The sequence below is a fragment of the Macaca thibetana genome, chromosome 7, assembly GCF_024542745.1.
Source record: "Macaca thibetana thibetana isolate TM-01 chromosome 7, ASM2454274v1, whole genome shotgun sequence".
Taxonomy (NCBI): domain Eukaryota; kingdom Metazoa; phylum Chordata; class Mammalia; order Primates; family Cercopithecidae; genus Macaca; species Macaca thibetana.
This window is the reverse complement of record NC_065584.1, coordinates 63,391,740-63,407,539: the sequence shown is the minus strand read 5'-3', so window position 1 is coordinate 63,407,539 and position 15,800 is coordinate 63,391,740. Positions and strand designations below refer to the sequence as shown.

The window sequence follows — 15,800 nt, the reverse complement described above, 5'->3', positions numbered from 1 at the left end:
GATGGTTTAAAAGTGTGTGGCATGTGCTCCTTCACTCTCTGTCTCCTGCTGCCATGTGAACAAGGTGACTACTTCCCTTTCGCCTTTTGCCATGATTGTAAGTTTCCTGAGGCCTTCCAGTCATGTTTGCTGTTAAGCCTGCAGAACAGTGAGTCATCAATTAAATCTCTTTTCTTCATAAATTACCCAGTCTCAGATAGTTCTTTATAGCAGTGTGAAAATGGACTAATACAAGACGGTTCTCTTATAATGCACAGAAACCAACAGAGAGTCAAGGAAAATGAAGAAACAAGGGGTTATGTTCCAAATAAAAGAAGAAAATAAATATCCACAAGCCAGCTGTAATGAAATCTAGATAACAAGCAAAAGTGGGGTTTTTGGTTTTGTTTGTTTGAGTTTTATGTAACTTATTTAAATTTGGTTAATCAGGTTAGCTCTTGCTTTTTTTAGTAAAATATTTTATCATATACAAAAATTGTGACTTATACAATTATTTGACAGAGACAAATTTAGCCTGAGAAGCGTATATATATATTCATGTCTCCAAAGCAGTCTTCCACATTAACATGCAAACCAGACAATGCCACATTTCTACTCACTATTCCTCCTTCTAGATTTGTGCAAAGAGCTTGTTCTCCTAAGAACCATGGTATACGGAGATGTCATTAGGAACCAGAGCCACTTAGCATTTCTATGTGAATGAAACACCAAACCCTCCAAGGTGTTATTCTCAGTCTTCTAAGGAAGGGTGAATGTTAAAGAAGATAAACGATGGTATATAGACAGTAAAATTGTGTCCATTGTCTTCTACCTTTAGGATATGTGAAAAAGTTCCAGCAATTTTTCAGCTTCCTAGACTCAACTTCTCATATGTGTCCACTCAGAGATAAATATATGGGTGTCCTGATGATGAAGTATGGAGTGGAACAAAAACCAAAGATGTTAATTGCCTAACTAGATTTTGATTATTCTTTCTGTTCAAGAGCAAGCACTTCATTTCATTACACTTCAGGCTAAGTGCAATGCTTTAAAAGCTTTTGCTTTTCACTAAGTGACAGATATTAGAAAAGAGAGTGTGCATTTAGTTGTATCATTATATTCTCTCTGTTGTATATCTAAGTTGTAATCATGGAAAATTTGAAACTAATAACACACTCAAAGTCTTAAAATAGCTTGTAATGACAGATAATACTTTCCATTCCTGAATGAGTATAAATGAGGAATACATGCATACATGATGTGCTTTATAATCTCATGCTATTTCCCTAATCTATCGTAACTCCAATAGCCTTAAGTAAAAGTAAGTCATGATGCTTTTTATGTTGGCATAAAAAGCTTCTCATCCAAATGAAGCATCCCTCCCTCAGATTTAACTATCAGACTAGGGTGCTGTAACTTCTAAATGATGAAAACTGTTAGTGTTTACAACAGTTAAGAACCAAAATCAATAGACACATATTAAGTTGCAACAAATGGCTAGGGTAAATTACAATTGTTGCCATATGCTGTGGAATTTGGCTCATGCTTAGAGTAAGTACTTAATTGGATCAATAAGAAAAGCTAAAGCATTACAGGTAAATTTGATAGATAATTACTTTTTACCTTGCTTTAATACTCTATAGCAAAAAAAGCAAACTAATTATTTAAAATAGTAAGCAAACCAAAAGTTGGGAGGAAATATCTCTTGTATAGATGGTTGATAAATGTTTTTAAATGTCCACACCAGAATCAGGTATTACCATGCTCTACTCATGACCAAGTGATTGAGTTCTGATCTATATATAAAAGCTTAATTGAAAGGTAGGGAGAAAGGCATTGGTGTACAATTCTAGAATCTCCTAGCAAAGCAATTTGCACACAAATCATTTGCAGTAAAAGAGATAGTGTTTTGTAGTAAATGAATTCATTTCTTCAACAAAATTAGATCTTAGACTGCACAAAGCCATTTTAACATAATAATATTGAACTTTTCAGCCTTCTATACTGACTAACATTACTCTTTTAATACTTCATGGTTATATAAATCAAAGAATTAAAGAGAAAGGAGAAAAAAAATCTCCAATAGTCCACCTGCTTTCCTAGAGCCAGGAGTATTCTCTGGCATTCATCATTCACTACAGTGAGATTCATTAACATAGAAACATGTAATTACTTACAAATGATCGTTAACCTATTTTAACCACATATGTGCTGGCATGATGCTAAACACTACAAAAATATTATCTCATTTATCACATTAGTCTTTTGAGACAAATAAAATTATCATTCCCACTTTCTAAGTGAGAAAAGTGAGGATTACAGCAATAAAGGGACTTGCCTAAGGTAAAACAGTGTATCAATTGTACTACAGCACTCAAGCTCATCTTATTCAAAAGCATGCCCTTAACTGCTAAGCAAGGGTGATCATATCACACTGGATCTCTAGTGTTCCACTTTGGAAACTTGAAATCAGGTATTTTCAAAATTTGTTTTAATCAATGTATATCACATAGTTCTCATAGTCATTCACATGTATTTTTGGCTTATATTTGTCTCATTTATTAGAATAAAAACTGATTCTGGTCAGGAAGCATATTACTTGTATTTTTACTGACCTACTTTCTTCTACTACCCCTTGTGTTTAGTACAGAAAATATAAACTATATCCAGTGAAGGTTTTTATCTAAATTTCCAAACTTTTCAATGATGTATTGATAAGCAATAGTATCAGATGCAGCAATGACTGACGTTAGCCTAAATTAATAAAAAATATCTTGTTTTCCAGAACAGATCATGTATACATGTTTTAAATCCGGACTTCTCAATAGTCTTAAAAACATTCCCTACTTTGGGATGAATATTAATTAATTACTTTTTCTTCCCTGATAATGTGACACTCAAACAAGAAACCAGTAAGTAGTTACATTATAATAAATAATGAATTGATCTTCTAAAGTTAAAAACAAAGTGTTCTAAAAATTAGGATTGCTCATTATATACACAGGATTGAGTCTTTTCTCTCCCTTTACAGTCAGAGAATTTAAGAATAAAGAGATATTGAAATCTTTGAAATTGTCTAGTCAACTCTAGCTCATAAATGTGAAGAAATTATGGCACAGAAAGGTGAATAGCTTTCACAATGCCGTATGTTATTAAATTAAGACAGTACTACATATTGTTAAATTAGGTTAAAATTGGAACCAGGACTTCAAACTAGGGTCAACTTTTCAAAGAAATCATACCCTCTACTTGAGAAGTATTATAGCAGAAAAGGCACGATTATTTCACAAATGCTCATATGGATGCTTAACCTGCAAAAAATCTTAGCATTTTTTACTATTCTAGGAGTAGAAATGTTTCCTTTTTGGCCTTAATTAACAGCAAAGGGCTCTGGAATGAGGATATTTGGTATACAATTCCACATTCTTAGGTACACAATTGGAAATGGATCCATAGAAGAATGAGGATATGGAGCAATAGAAAATCTCATTCATTGCTGTTAAGCATTAAAAAAGGTATAGCAAACTGGGATGATAATTTGGCAATTTCTTCCAAAACTGATCCAGCTGTTGCACTCTTTGGTATTTACCCAAAGGACTTGAAATTTTATGTCCTTACAAAAACCTGCACATAAATATCAGCTTTATTTATAATTGCCAAAGCATGGAAGCACCAAGATATCTTTCAGTAGCTGAATGGATAAATAAACTGCGGCACATCCAGACAATGGGGTACTATTCAATGCTAAAAAGAAATAAGCTATCAAATCATGGAAAGTCATGGGAGAAACTTAAATGCACATTACTAAATGATAGATTATAGAAGTCAATTTAAAAAGGTTACATACTACATGATTTAAACTATATGACAGTCTAGAAAAGACAAAATTATGGAGATAGTAAAAGGATTTGTGGTTTCCAGAGGATAAGGGGAGAGAGGGAAGAATTAGCAGAGCACGGAGGATTTTTAAGGTGATGAATCTATTTTGTATGACTTTACCGGTAAATACATGTCATAATGCAGTTGCTAAAACTTATAGAATATACAACCCCAAAAGTGAACCTTAAGTAAACTGTGTACTTTGGATAATAATGATGTTTCAATGTAGGTTGTTGATTCTAACAAATGTTCCACTCTGAAGTGGGATGTTGATAGCAGAAATCCAAGCATGTGTAGAAACATAGGATTCATTGGAAATCTCTAACTTCCTCTCAATGTGGCTGTAAACATAAAACTACTCTAAACATCGTCTATTTTTCAAAAAAGTTGTACTTTTTGGTCTTTTTTTCTTGATTCTTCTTTTTTCTTACGGTAGTAATTTCTTTTTTCCCCCTAACTTTTATTTTTCTTTCCTACTCATGCTTCTTGCCCAAAACTCCTCATGCTAATAATCTTATCACCTCCCTGCTCTGGCTCCAAGACAGGTAACTACTTTGCTGTTAAACACTTTCTCCTAAAGACCTTACTTATATGGTTACTTGGCAAACCAGCGAAAGTTATAGGTTCGTAACACTTCAAAATATAAAAGTATCTCAGTCATAAAATTGCATTTCAAGCTTAAAAACTTAGCTTGTATACAAAATAGTAAAGATGAAAGCACTTTTGTTTTCTTCTTACCAGAGATGTCTTCAGCAAGGATAACCATGCACGTTCTCCCCCCATTTTCTCATCAACTCATTTTAGAGCCATTAACCTTCCCTAAAACACTGAAGAGGCTCCTGCCTGTTTCTCCAGTGCCTCCTGTATGAGGGGACAGGTGGGTTTTTATGACTGGTGGGATGGAGAAAGGCTGCCATCTATTGGTCAGTGTTTTCCGACTGAACAAGACCTAAGGTACTGAGTTGTTCACACATGTTCTTCGCTGAGCTCTCTGCTCCGTCCCAGTGGCTGGTAAGGGAGGTCCTAGTCCTTCATACCTCTCATCAAGCTCTCGCCAAATGTGGATCCCAAAGTTCATGAGCAAAAAAAATAAGGAGCTCTGTTCTAAGTTGTGTTCTAGAAATTAGGGTTAGTAGTTTTGAAGCATATATATATATATAAAATTATATATGGAGAATTTTATGTATATATAATTTTTTTTTCTTTCTTTCTTTCTTTTTTTTTTTTTTTTTTTGAGACAGAGTTTCACTCTTGTTGCCCAGGCTGGAGTGCAATGGCACGATCTCGGCTCACCGCAACCTCTGCCTCCCGGGTTCAAGTGATTCTCCTGCCCCAGCCTCCCGAGTAGCTGGGATTACAGGCATGTGCCATCATGCCCAGCTAATTTTGCATTTTTAGTAGAGATGAGGTTTCTCCATGTTGGTCAGGCTGGAATCGGACCGCCGACCTCAGGTGATCCGCCTGCCTCGGCCTCCCAAAGTTCTGGGATTACAAGCGAGAGCCACCGCACCCGGCCGTGGAACCTACGTTTTTATTCCTGTTCCCTATGTCTACTTCTCAGTTGGTTCACAGCACAGAAAAAATAATATGCATCATTAGCATGCACTCAAGCCCCAAAAACATCAAGGGCATTTTCTATTGCTTTTTTAAAAGTCAATACAAAATTTTACAGGGTATCTACGTGTGCCACCCATACCGAATTTAACACATCTTACCTAAGTGGAAAGAGCAAGGAAAAGTCTCATTTTCAAATTTATAAAACTCTCATTGCTTTCTTCAAGCTTCCTACACTGTTGCTAGGACTGGCTTCATCTCCAAAGCCATTATTGCATTCCGAAATGTTAACATAACATATTTAATTGGAAGGAAGAGCAAGCTGACTTAATGCAAGCTTGGCTGGAAGTGACAATCTTAGGTGAGGAGGATCTAGAGAAGAAGCACAGAATAAGAAGAGGCCCCTAAAGAAGCTGCTTGCTGCATATGCAGTAACTTTTTCCCTCAACTGCTTACTAAAACTAAGTAATATTAAAGTATAAAAATGCCATAGAGGTAACTTATCCCTTCTGTCATCTTCAAATACATGACCAAAAAAAAAAAAAAAAAAAAAAAAAGCTCAATGTCAAGGGTACAAGAGTTGAATCTGAATAAAATTAGAAAGTTATATATATATATATAGAGAGAGAGAGAGAGAATTTTTCATAGTCCCTTATGTAAACATGAGGCTTATGAATGAAAATATCACAAGCGCTCTTTAGAACAAGGTGTGCTCACAACAAGTGGTCATCTAACTTGAGGGATAAAGTGTTGTTAATGTCTGGCCTTCCTGGATACTTAATTGAACCTAAGTAATTTGTGGAGGGAGGCTTATCATTATAGTAAATGAGATGGAGGGGAGCAAGTGAAGCAGAGTTCAAGACAGCAGGAAATAAAAGACATAGAGAACTATCGGACCAGAAAGGGGAATCGAAACAGACCTGATGTAGCACTAATCATTAGTGAGTGAAGTAATGAACTAGGAAGAGATGGGTTTTAGTTATGGCCCACCAAATGGAAATGAGAAATTTCCAGATGTTCCATATGGTCTGTAATTTAAATGCTTTGTGCCTTCAGGTCAGAATTTTCAAGCAGATAACAGATGTAGAAAAGACTCAGGATTGCATGCAAACACCATGATGGTTAGCTTTCAAAATCTCAGGGCTTGCATGTAAACTCCTCAAGTAAGAAGTTGGACTTAAAATAAAGCCTGTCAGACCTTAGGCAGAATTCCAGCTGAGGAAAAGAGTTGTAGGTTAATAATAGCTTTCCTTTTACATCCCAATTCAAATGGTACAAAACAGTGTTAGGAATTTTAACAGGATGGCACCAATTCAAGAGCTATAGGGTTCAAAAGAACATTTCTTGCCAAATGGCCTTTTTTCTAAAGAAAATAATTTGAATTAAACACCTTGATATTGGGAGATTAATTCTGCATACAACTGAACGTGACGCCCAAAACATCAAAATGTCAATTTTATCTTAAAGGAAACAGAAATTTGCTCTACAGTTACAAGTAAATTTTCATCATTTTTTTTAAACTCAGAACTAGTGGAATTATTACATTTTCAGAAGCAAAATTTAAGTCACTGAATAATCTTTGTGAGGTCCTATGTTGTATATCAACAGGATTTAGACATAAGCCTCTCTCCCACCTAGCATAAAATCAAGTAAAGGAGAAAACAAATGCACCTAAATAATCAAAATTCTAGAGTGGCTTGAAATCTACATACTACTAAGTAAATATGGAGATGCTGAGAGTAGAACAATATTTATATCTGATCAGAGGAATAAAAGAAGTGTCATAAAAAAATATTCCAACTGAGCCATATAAGTGTATATGATAAAATGTCATGTAGTATTTCAAAGCACACGTTTGAGTTCAAGCTCTGCTCTACACTTACCTTGTGACATGAACCAAGTTACTATATCTCTCTAAGCCTCAAGCTCTGAATCTGTATAACGGGAATATAGATTTCCTGAATCGGAGGGTTCTTGCTAGGATAAAAAGAGATAATACATTTTAAAATGCTACCCTAATATGTAGGACTCAGCACAGAGGAACCTCTACTTTCCCTCCCCACATGTTACTGCTTTGAACAACATATAAACATTTGGTGTTACTACTCTCTTCTCAGAGGAGGATTAGAAGAAAGGTTTTTTCCTCTGTTCTTCACTCTCAATTACTGTTCCCTATAGATTAGGATTTATAGGTAAACATAACATGAGGATAGCTGGTCCGGTGTGCCCCAGGTTTCTCACTTTCTCTCTCTGTCCCTCCTTGCTTTCAGTTAGTGGCCAGCAGACGAATCATGTTCTCTTTTCCACCTCTGTTTTTGGGAATCCAGACCCATTACTCACCCTATTACTTCAAGGTATTTGAGGCAGGGGTGAGATCCTTCACATTTGCCTCCTGGCTGTTAGCTGTACAGTTCTGGACTCCTTAGATTTTAGATAGGAAAAGTATTATGAAAGCTCCCTTTAGTTTGGAGCTGGAATGTTAGTCTCCAAACCATTTTGCTGTGTATTTTTCCATAAAGCTCTTTTTTTAGTTTTTTTTTTTTTAATTGATTTAGAAGTAAATGAAGAGGAAGGTATCATTAATTATTAACCTTCAATTATCTGAATTATTAGGTGATACCTTGAAGAAAGTATAATCATATGGGCATCAGCTCACAAAATGTAGAATCTAAAGTGAAAAGAGCAAGTCGTGTATGTTTATGTAAAAGCATGGCTCTTCATAGTGAATATCAGGGAAATACTGGACTTAGGTGCCTGGCTCCTCTTTCTCTGGAAGGACAGAATACCATGATTTCCCTCTTGCTCTCAGTTTGTTTAAAATATATATTAAAATATCCAAATTGTCCTGTTGTATAATTAAATTTTTGAGATATCTATATACATGCATACTATGAAAATGTTTATATTTTGTATAAGCAACTTTGAAGAATGTAAAATCACCAAAAAACAAATACTTCAAAGTTGTACAAGGAATGACTTTTCTATACATTCCTAGGTGCTCACGTCAGCTAACTGCACCATTTAAAAAATCAGCATGGAAGCCAACTCCACCATCTGTGAAAATAGCACTAAAATACATCACTGTGCTGTGTCCTCTAAGCTCACCTATGGAGTGTCCAGCTCCTTCACTGAAATACTGATTGCCTATACCTGAGGCAAAAATCCTGGATATCTACTGCATAGAATACTCCTTGTCTTACTTGTTAGCAGCTGAGACTGAGTACACCCTTAAATTTTGTGCCTCAAACTCAAAGTTTGTCTCACCCTAATCCTGGCCCTGTTTAATCAACGTGTCAAAAAAATGGTTATGAATAAAGTGAAACATTTGTTTTAGCTTTTACTGGTAATTTTGTTTCCTTTGAGTTGAAACTTTTCTGGGTCAAACTTAATCTTCACTCCCAATTACTGATACTCAGATAGAACTTGCATATTCATACCTTATAGATAACAGGGTGAACAGAAATATTACAGACAGCTAGAACACTTTATTTAGAGTACTCTAAAACAGAAATGGGCCTGTCTTCATTTATGAAGTTTTTTACCTTAATGATTTGAAACTATAAACTACACATCTATTCAGAAATTGAGAATGGCAATCTAAATGTTTTTAAATTTACACATGATATGAAGTTTGAGACACTAGGATTGCCTTGACAATTAAATCTGACTTACGGTCAAATGCTCTAAAATTTGATCATTATTTTTTAAAAATTTTCATAAATTTATATATATGTTTGTGTGTGTGTTTATTCAGTAGAGTGGAGGAGAGTGTTAGAAAGATGGTGAAATAGGAGTTTCCAGCACTCATTCACTCACAGAAGCAAATTTGAACTGCTGCAAGCAAAAATAAGTTCATGAGAGTTAAAGAATACAAGTGAGATATTATAGCATCCAAGTGGAACACAGAAATAAGAAAAGATGCATTGAAGAAGGTAGGAAGGATAGTTTCACATTGTTGGCATCACCCCACCCCCAAGCCCATGCTACTTAGAAAGAAATGCCCTTTTTGTGGGGGAAGGAGAGTAAAGTGAGTGCCTGACTTTGCCCAAGTACCAGGCCCATCCCAGTGAATTCTGGAGCCAACTGATTCCCATGCTGCAGCCACCAGTTCAACCCCCACAGCTCTAGGCTTCAGTCCCAATTAAGTGCTCCATGGCCCAAGGCTCCAGGCTGGCGCCTGTAGGACCAGGTTCCAGCCTACCCCTGAGGACCCATGCCTCAGGCTGATGCCAATGCCAGCCCAGTTTTTGCAGTCCCAGGCTCTAAGCCTGACCCAGTGCCAGACCATCTTTAGGACACCAGAATTCAGCTTGCCCCTTCAGACCTAAGCTTTGGGCCCATTCCAGGCCAGATCAAACTCCAGGCCAGCCCTTACAGCACCAGATACCAGGTTCATATTCATGGACCTAGTCTACAGGCTGGCTCCCAAGAACCCGGGATCCAGGCCGATACCCATGGACTGAAGCTTCAGGCTTGCATCTATGTAACCAGGTGCCAGGCCCACCAACATGGATCCAAGCTCCAGTATCGTTCCAATGAACGCAGGTACCAGGATCATCCTTTCAAATACAAGCACTAGGCATACCCACTCACTGACCCAGGCACTAGGCATCCTGCATCAATAAGCCTGCCCTGGTTCCTCTAGAAGGGCTGACTAATGAGGGTTTTCCCTGCCAAGGCCATTCTGTAAATAATGGAAGACGTGTCTACTTAGGCAAATGTGCAACACAAGGCCACAAGGGAAAGGACATGAGCAATCATGGAAACACGACACCACTAAATAAATGAAATAAAGCACTAGTAACCAGCCCTACAGAAATGGAGATCTATGAACTGCCTGCCAAAAAATTTCAAATGATTATCTTAAAGAAGATAATGACCAATATGAGAAGACAGACAATAAAATCAAAATTTGTTTATGTTCACATAAACAAAATGTGCAGCTTACCAATGAGATAGATACCATAAGAAAGAATTAAATGAAAATTGTGGAGTTGAAGAATACAAAGACCAACTAAAAAATTCAATAGAGTGATTCAACAGTAGACTTAATCAAGCAGAAAAAAGACTCAGTGAGCTTGAACACAAGATATTTAAAATTATATAGTCAGAGGATCGAGTAGAAAACACAAGGAAAAGAGTGAAGAAACCCTATAGGACTTAGGAAACACCATCAAGAGAAGCATTATATGCATTATGAAAGTTTAAGAAGGAGCAGAAAGAGACAAAAGCAGAAAACTTATTTAAAGAAACAATGACAGAAAACTTTCCAAATCTGGAAAGGAAAATGAATATTCAGGTTTTCCAAATAGATTCAAATAGATCTAACACAAAGAGATCTTTTCCAAAATATAATAATTAAATTCTCAAAAGAAAAAATATAAGGAATTTTGAAAGCAGCAAAAGAAAAGTGAATTATCACTTACAAGGGAACCCCTCATAGGACAATAAATGGATTTATCAGTCAAAACCTGGTAGGCTAAGACATATTAGTACAATATAGCCAAAGTGCTGAAAGCAAAAAATGCTGCCAACAAAGAATACAATACATGCCAAAACTGTTTTTCAGAAATGAAGTAGAGATTCAGATATTCCCAAACAAAAGCTTAGGAATTCATCACCACTAGTCTTATGCTACAGAAAATGCTAAAGGAAGTTATTCAAGTTGAAATGAAGGGATGTTAACTAAACATAGGAAAACATATGAAAGTATAAAAGTCACTGTAAAGAAAAGAATATACTCAAATTCAGAACACACTAACACTGTAATGGTGGTGCATAAGTCAATTTTAACTCTAGCATAACAGTAAAAAGACCAAAGTATTAAAAACAACTATATCTATGATAATTTGTTAATAGATGCACAATGTAAAAAGATGTAGATTGTGACATCAATAACAAAATGTGTGTGGAATAAGTTAAACTGTAGTGTTTTGTACACAATCAACATTAAGTTATTATCAGCTTAAAATGAATGTTATAACTATAAGATACTTCATATAAACCTCATAATAATCACAAAGGATAAAACTTGTAGTAGATACACAAAAGAGATAAAGAATCAAAGCATACCTCTGTTTTAAGAAATCATCAAATTACAAAGGAATACAGCAAGAGAGGAACAAAAAAAAAGAAGAAACTTCAAAACAGTAAGAAAACAATTAGCAAAATGGCCGCAGTAAGTCTTTACATCTCCATAATTACTTTAAATACAAATGGATTAAATCCTCTATTGGAAAGAAATAATATCTGAATTGATACAAAACAAGACCCAGCATATGCTGCCCGTAAGAAACTCACATTAGTTTGAAAAACACACATGGACTGAAAGTGAAGGAATAAAAAAAGTATTCCATCTACATGGTAACCAAAAGAGATCAGGCGGGGTCTATACTTATATAAGCCAAAGTAAACTTTAAGTCAAAACTCTCATGAGACAAAGAAGGTCATTACGTAATCATAAGGGGGTCATTTCATCAAGAGGATGTAACAGTTGTAAATATGTGTACAACCACTGTTGGAGCACCAATATATGTAAGGCAAGTATTAACAGAACTGAAGGGAGAAATAGACAGTAATAAAATAATAATATGAAACTTTCAGTACCCCTTTAGTAACAATAAAGAAATCATCCAGACAGAAATTCAGCAAGAAAACAGTGAAATCAAGCAATGCTATAGACCAAATGGAGCTAACAGTCATACACAAAATGCTTCCCCCAAAAGCAACAAATACACATTCGAGTACACATGGAATGTTCTCCAGAATAGATAGTCAGACCACAAAATAAATTTAAGAGGATTAAAATCATATCAAGTATCTTTTCTAACCACAATTTGATGAAATTAGAAATCTATGGCAGGAGGAAAATTGGCAAAGTTATCAATACATGAAAATTAAACACCATACTTCTGAATAACTGATGCATTAAAGAAGAAATCAAAAGGGAAATTTAAAAAAATATCTTCAGACGCTCTTTCCGGACCTGGCCGAGCAGGAGGCGCCATCATGGGAGTTGACATCCGCCACAACAAGGACCGAAAGGTTCGGCGCAAGGAGCCCAAGAGCCAGGATATCTACCTGAGGCTGTTGGTCAAGTTGTATAGGTTTCTGGCCAGAAGAACCAATTCCACATTCAACCAGGTTGTGCTGAAGAGGTTGTTTATGAGTCGCACCAACCGGCCTCCTCTGTCCCTTTGTCGGATGATCCGGAAGATGAAGCTTCCTGGCCGGGAAAACAAAACGGCCGTGGTTGTGGGGACCATAACGGACGACCTGCGGGTTCAGGAGGTGCCCAAACTGAAGGTATGTGCACTGCGCGTAACCAGCCGGGCCCGCAGCCGCATCCTCAGGGCAGGGGGCAAGATCCTCACTTTCGACCAGCTGGCCCTGGACTCCCCCAAGGGCTGCGGCACTGTCCTGCTCTCCGGTCCTCGCAAGGGCCGAGAGGTGTACCGGCATTTCGGCAAGGCCCCAGGAACCCCGCACAACCACACCAAACCCTACGTCCGCTCCAAGGACTGGAAGTTCGAGCGTGCCAGAGGCCGACGGGCCAGCCGAGGCTACAAAAACTAACCTTGGATCCTACCCTCTTATTAAAAAGATTTTGAATGCTAAAAAAAAAAAAAAAAAAAAAAAAAAAAAAAAAAATCTTGAGACAAAAGAAAATAGAAACACAACATACCAAAGCTTTTGAAATACAGAAAAAGCAGTTCTAAGAAGAAAGTTAAAGCAATAAACATCTATATCTGACATGATCACTTATTCTAAGTGAAATACGCCAGGCACAGAAAGACAAATACACCATGCTCTCACTTATAAGTGGAATCTAAAAAAGTCAATCTCCTAGAAGCAGAGAGTAGAATGGTGATTGCCAAGGTTTTGAAAGAAAGGAAACAGATGTTGGTCAAAGTGTATAAGGTTTCAGTTATGCAGGATCAGTATTTTCTACATATCTAATGTACAGCATGGTAATTACAGTTAATAATACTGTATTATATAATTGAAATACATTAAGTGAGTAGATCTTCAATGTTTTCACTACATAAAAGGTAACTATGTGATAATGGATATGTTAATTAGCTTGATAGTGGAAATCATTCACAATGTATACATATGCTAAACATCACATTGTACTCCTTAAATACAATTTGCCAGTTATACCTCAATAAAGCTGAATAAAGTGTTCATTAATCTAGAATAAACATTTTGTTATGTGCTTTCATAAAGTCCCTCTGCATTTATTAAAAATAGAACAAAGAAAACATTTCTATAAACATGATGGGCAATTAGTGGAGCCAAATGAGACAAAATCATTTCCAGATACAAGAGTTATATCTGAAATCACTGGCAAAATATTCTGGAACAGATTGTCCACTGTTTCATGTATTCAAATAGAACCAGACGAATTTTACGCAAAAGATTTTAGAGTTGCACTAAAATCATTCCTTGTCCTTCTATTCAGATACATGTGCTGATTAAGTTCCATAATTTTCCTAACGAGTCTATAACCTTTGTCAAGATTATTGCCAAAGCATGTGTAACTGTATTTAAGCAGCAACAAATAATATCAGTACTTGAAAATTATGCAGAATGAACCAACATTTCTCCCCAACCTTTATCAATATCCGACTATGAAAAAAATACTATTTATGAAAGCTATCCTGCAGAAATAAATATAAATTTTCTTATCTGTTCTAAATTTTATTTTGTGTAAAGCCAAAACTATTTGCTTAGGAACCCAATGTATTGTGTCTCCTTTAAAAAATAATTTTTTGCTAAAAATGCTCTTTGGCATCACCCATGAGTTTAAAGCCTACCATGAAAGACCATGGTAGAAAAGTTATTTTTGTTGTAGTTATTATAGGAATATTATTAAGGACATATTAACCATACTACTTGGTTTTTCTGTAAGGACTATGGAAAAATCCCCGCCTTACACTGATCTAGAGATGTCCAAGGACCAATCTCCCAGGGATACTGAGGAACAACTCTATCTTTTGTTGTAAATCTTTTCATTTAATAAGTATTAATGACAAGTGCACTTCATTTTATTTTACAGTCTGATTTTCACTCCAGGTAACTGCTGTGGTTGTCTTCCAGGGCTGTTAGCAGTGCTAGAGAGAAAAGCCCCTCCTCACTGCGGACAGTACCACATGGCTGAGTTGAGCTTTTCAATGCACTGTCAACAGAAAGGTTTATTAAAGCAAACTACAAGGAGAAGTAGCATCTCTATCATATGGGTCAGTTTAAATTTGTACTATCAGCTCTAATTACTATGTTGTTTCAGCAAATGTCATCTGCTTTCATTATAATAGTTATAATATATGAATATTGAGTCCTAAGAATTAAATTCAAGGGAATACCTTTAATTTGATCAAGTGCCATTTCAGAAGCCTCCTTTTTCCCTAGTAGGATGAAGACTTAGGCATTATCATCACATATTGATATCTGTAATTAAAGCATGGTATGTTATTAAAGGTAACAAGACTACTTCATACAACAAAAAATAAATTACAAATAGAATTTGTGAGAAGACATTTAAATAAAATTTTTAAAGTGATAAATTTAGAAGATGTAGTTTAAGTATAAATTGAATCTGCAAAGAAGCAGCTACAGGACTTCCAAAATCGCTACATTCCCCTTTGAGCACCAATCTAGAGAGAGTTGTCCTAAATAAATAGGTAACTTTCTGAAGAGTTCCATGAAGTGGACTTTATTCCACATTGCTTTCCACATGGACATCTAATACAGAGCCTATGTTTAGCTAAAGATGCCTTCAGAAAGGTGTAGTGTTTCAAATCCAATCACATTAAATTCCAACATATGATACAGATATTCAGCCATTTTTAATTATGACAGTCTTTTTATCTTTAATTTTAAGACTTATAGCTATTTCACATCCAGAATATCAATACTGTATCACAAGCTGGGATGAAAACTTACCTAGGCTCTAGAGGGAAGTAATCCACATAACTTTGAAAGTTATATTGATGTGTTTACTGCTTCCCAATAGTACCCATAAAGTAAATGGAATCCTAAACTCTACCAAGATATACTTTTCAGACTGTCATAAATTCCATTCACACAGGATAGGATAGCCAACTCAAGAAGCAAACAAAATGATTGTAAAGAACATGGCTGTGCTGCATCTAAGCAGGCACAGGACAGTAGGCATAGGCCGAGGCAAACAGCCTGAATGACTCAGCAAGATTGTGGCGCACGCGCACAGTTACGTGTCTTATGTAATCACAGCCAGGAAGCCATAACATAGGGAAGCTTACGACCTGGCTCTCAGCCACTATTGTTTGTGTGGTGTATAAATGTAACACTGACACTGTGAAGGAGCTGCTAAATAGAGCCATGTTTCATTTACCTGCTGTTTCTTG

At 36.1% G+C, this 15,800-nt stretch overlaps 1 protein-coding gene and 1 long non-coding RNA gene across 2 annotated transcripts in view; one reads left to right on the top strand and one right to left on the bottom strand.

Moving 5' to 3' along the window:
• LOC126957890 (uncharacterized) overlaps nt 1-7,383 on the bottom strand; it is a 52,074-nt gene extending 44,691 nt beyond the window's left edge. Inside the window, exon 1 of the long non-coding RNA XR_007727000.1 lies at nt 7,296-7,383. This is a non-coding gene — a long non-coding RNA (uncharacterized LOC126957890). The remainder of the gene's footprint in view (nt 1-7,295) is intronic.
• Nucleotides 7,384-12,362: 4,979 nt separating this feature from the next.
• On the top strand, nt 12,363-13,138 carry LOC126957887 (60S ribosomal protein L18-like). The gene has a single exon (XM_050795829.1). The coding sequence runs from the start codon at nt 12,421-12,423 to the stop codon at nt 12,985-12,987; it is 567 nt and encodes a 188-aa protein (XP_050651786.1). The 5' UTR covers nt 12,363-12,420; the 3' UTR covers nt 12,988-13,138.
• Nucleotides 13,139-15,800: the final 2,662 nt, after the last annotated feature.

Excerpts from the sequence above, each read along its gene's own strand:
- LOC126957887 (XM_050795829.1), top strand. The coding sequence starts at position 12,421 with ATGGGAGTTGACATCCGCCACAACAAGGACCGAAAGGTTCGGCGCAAG.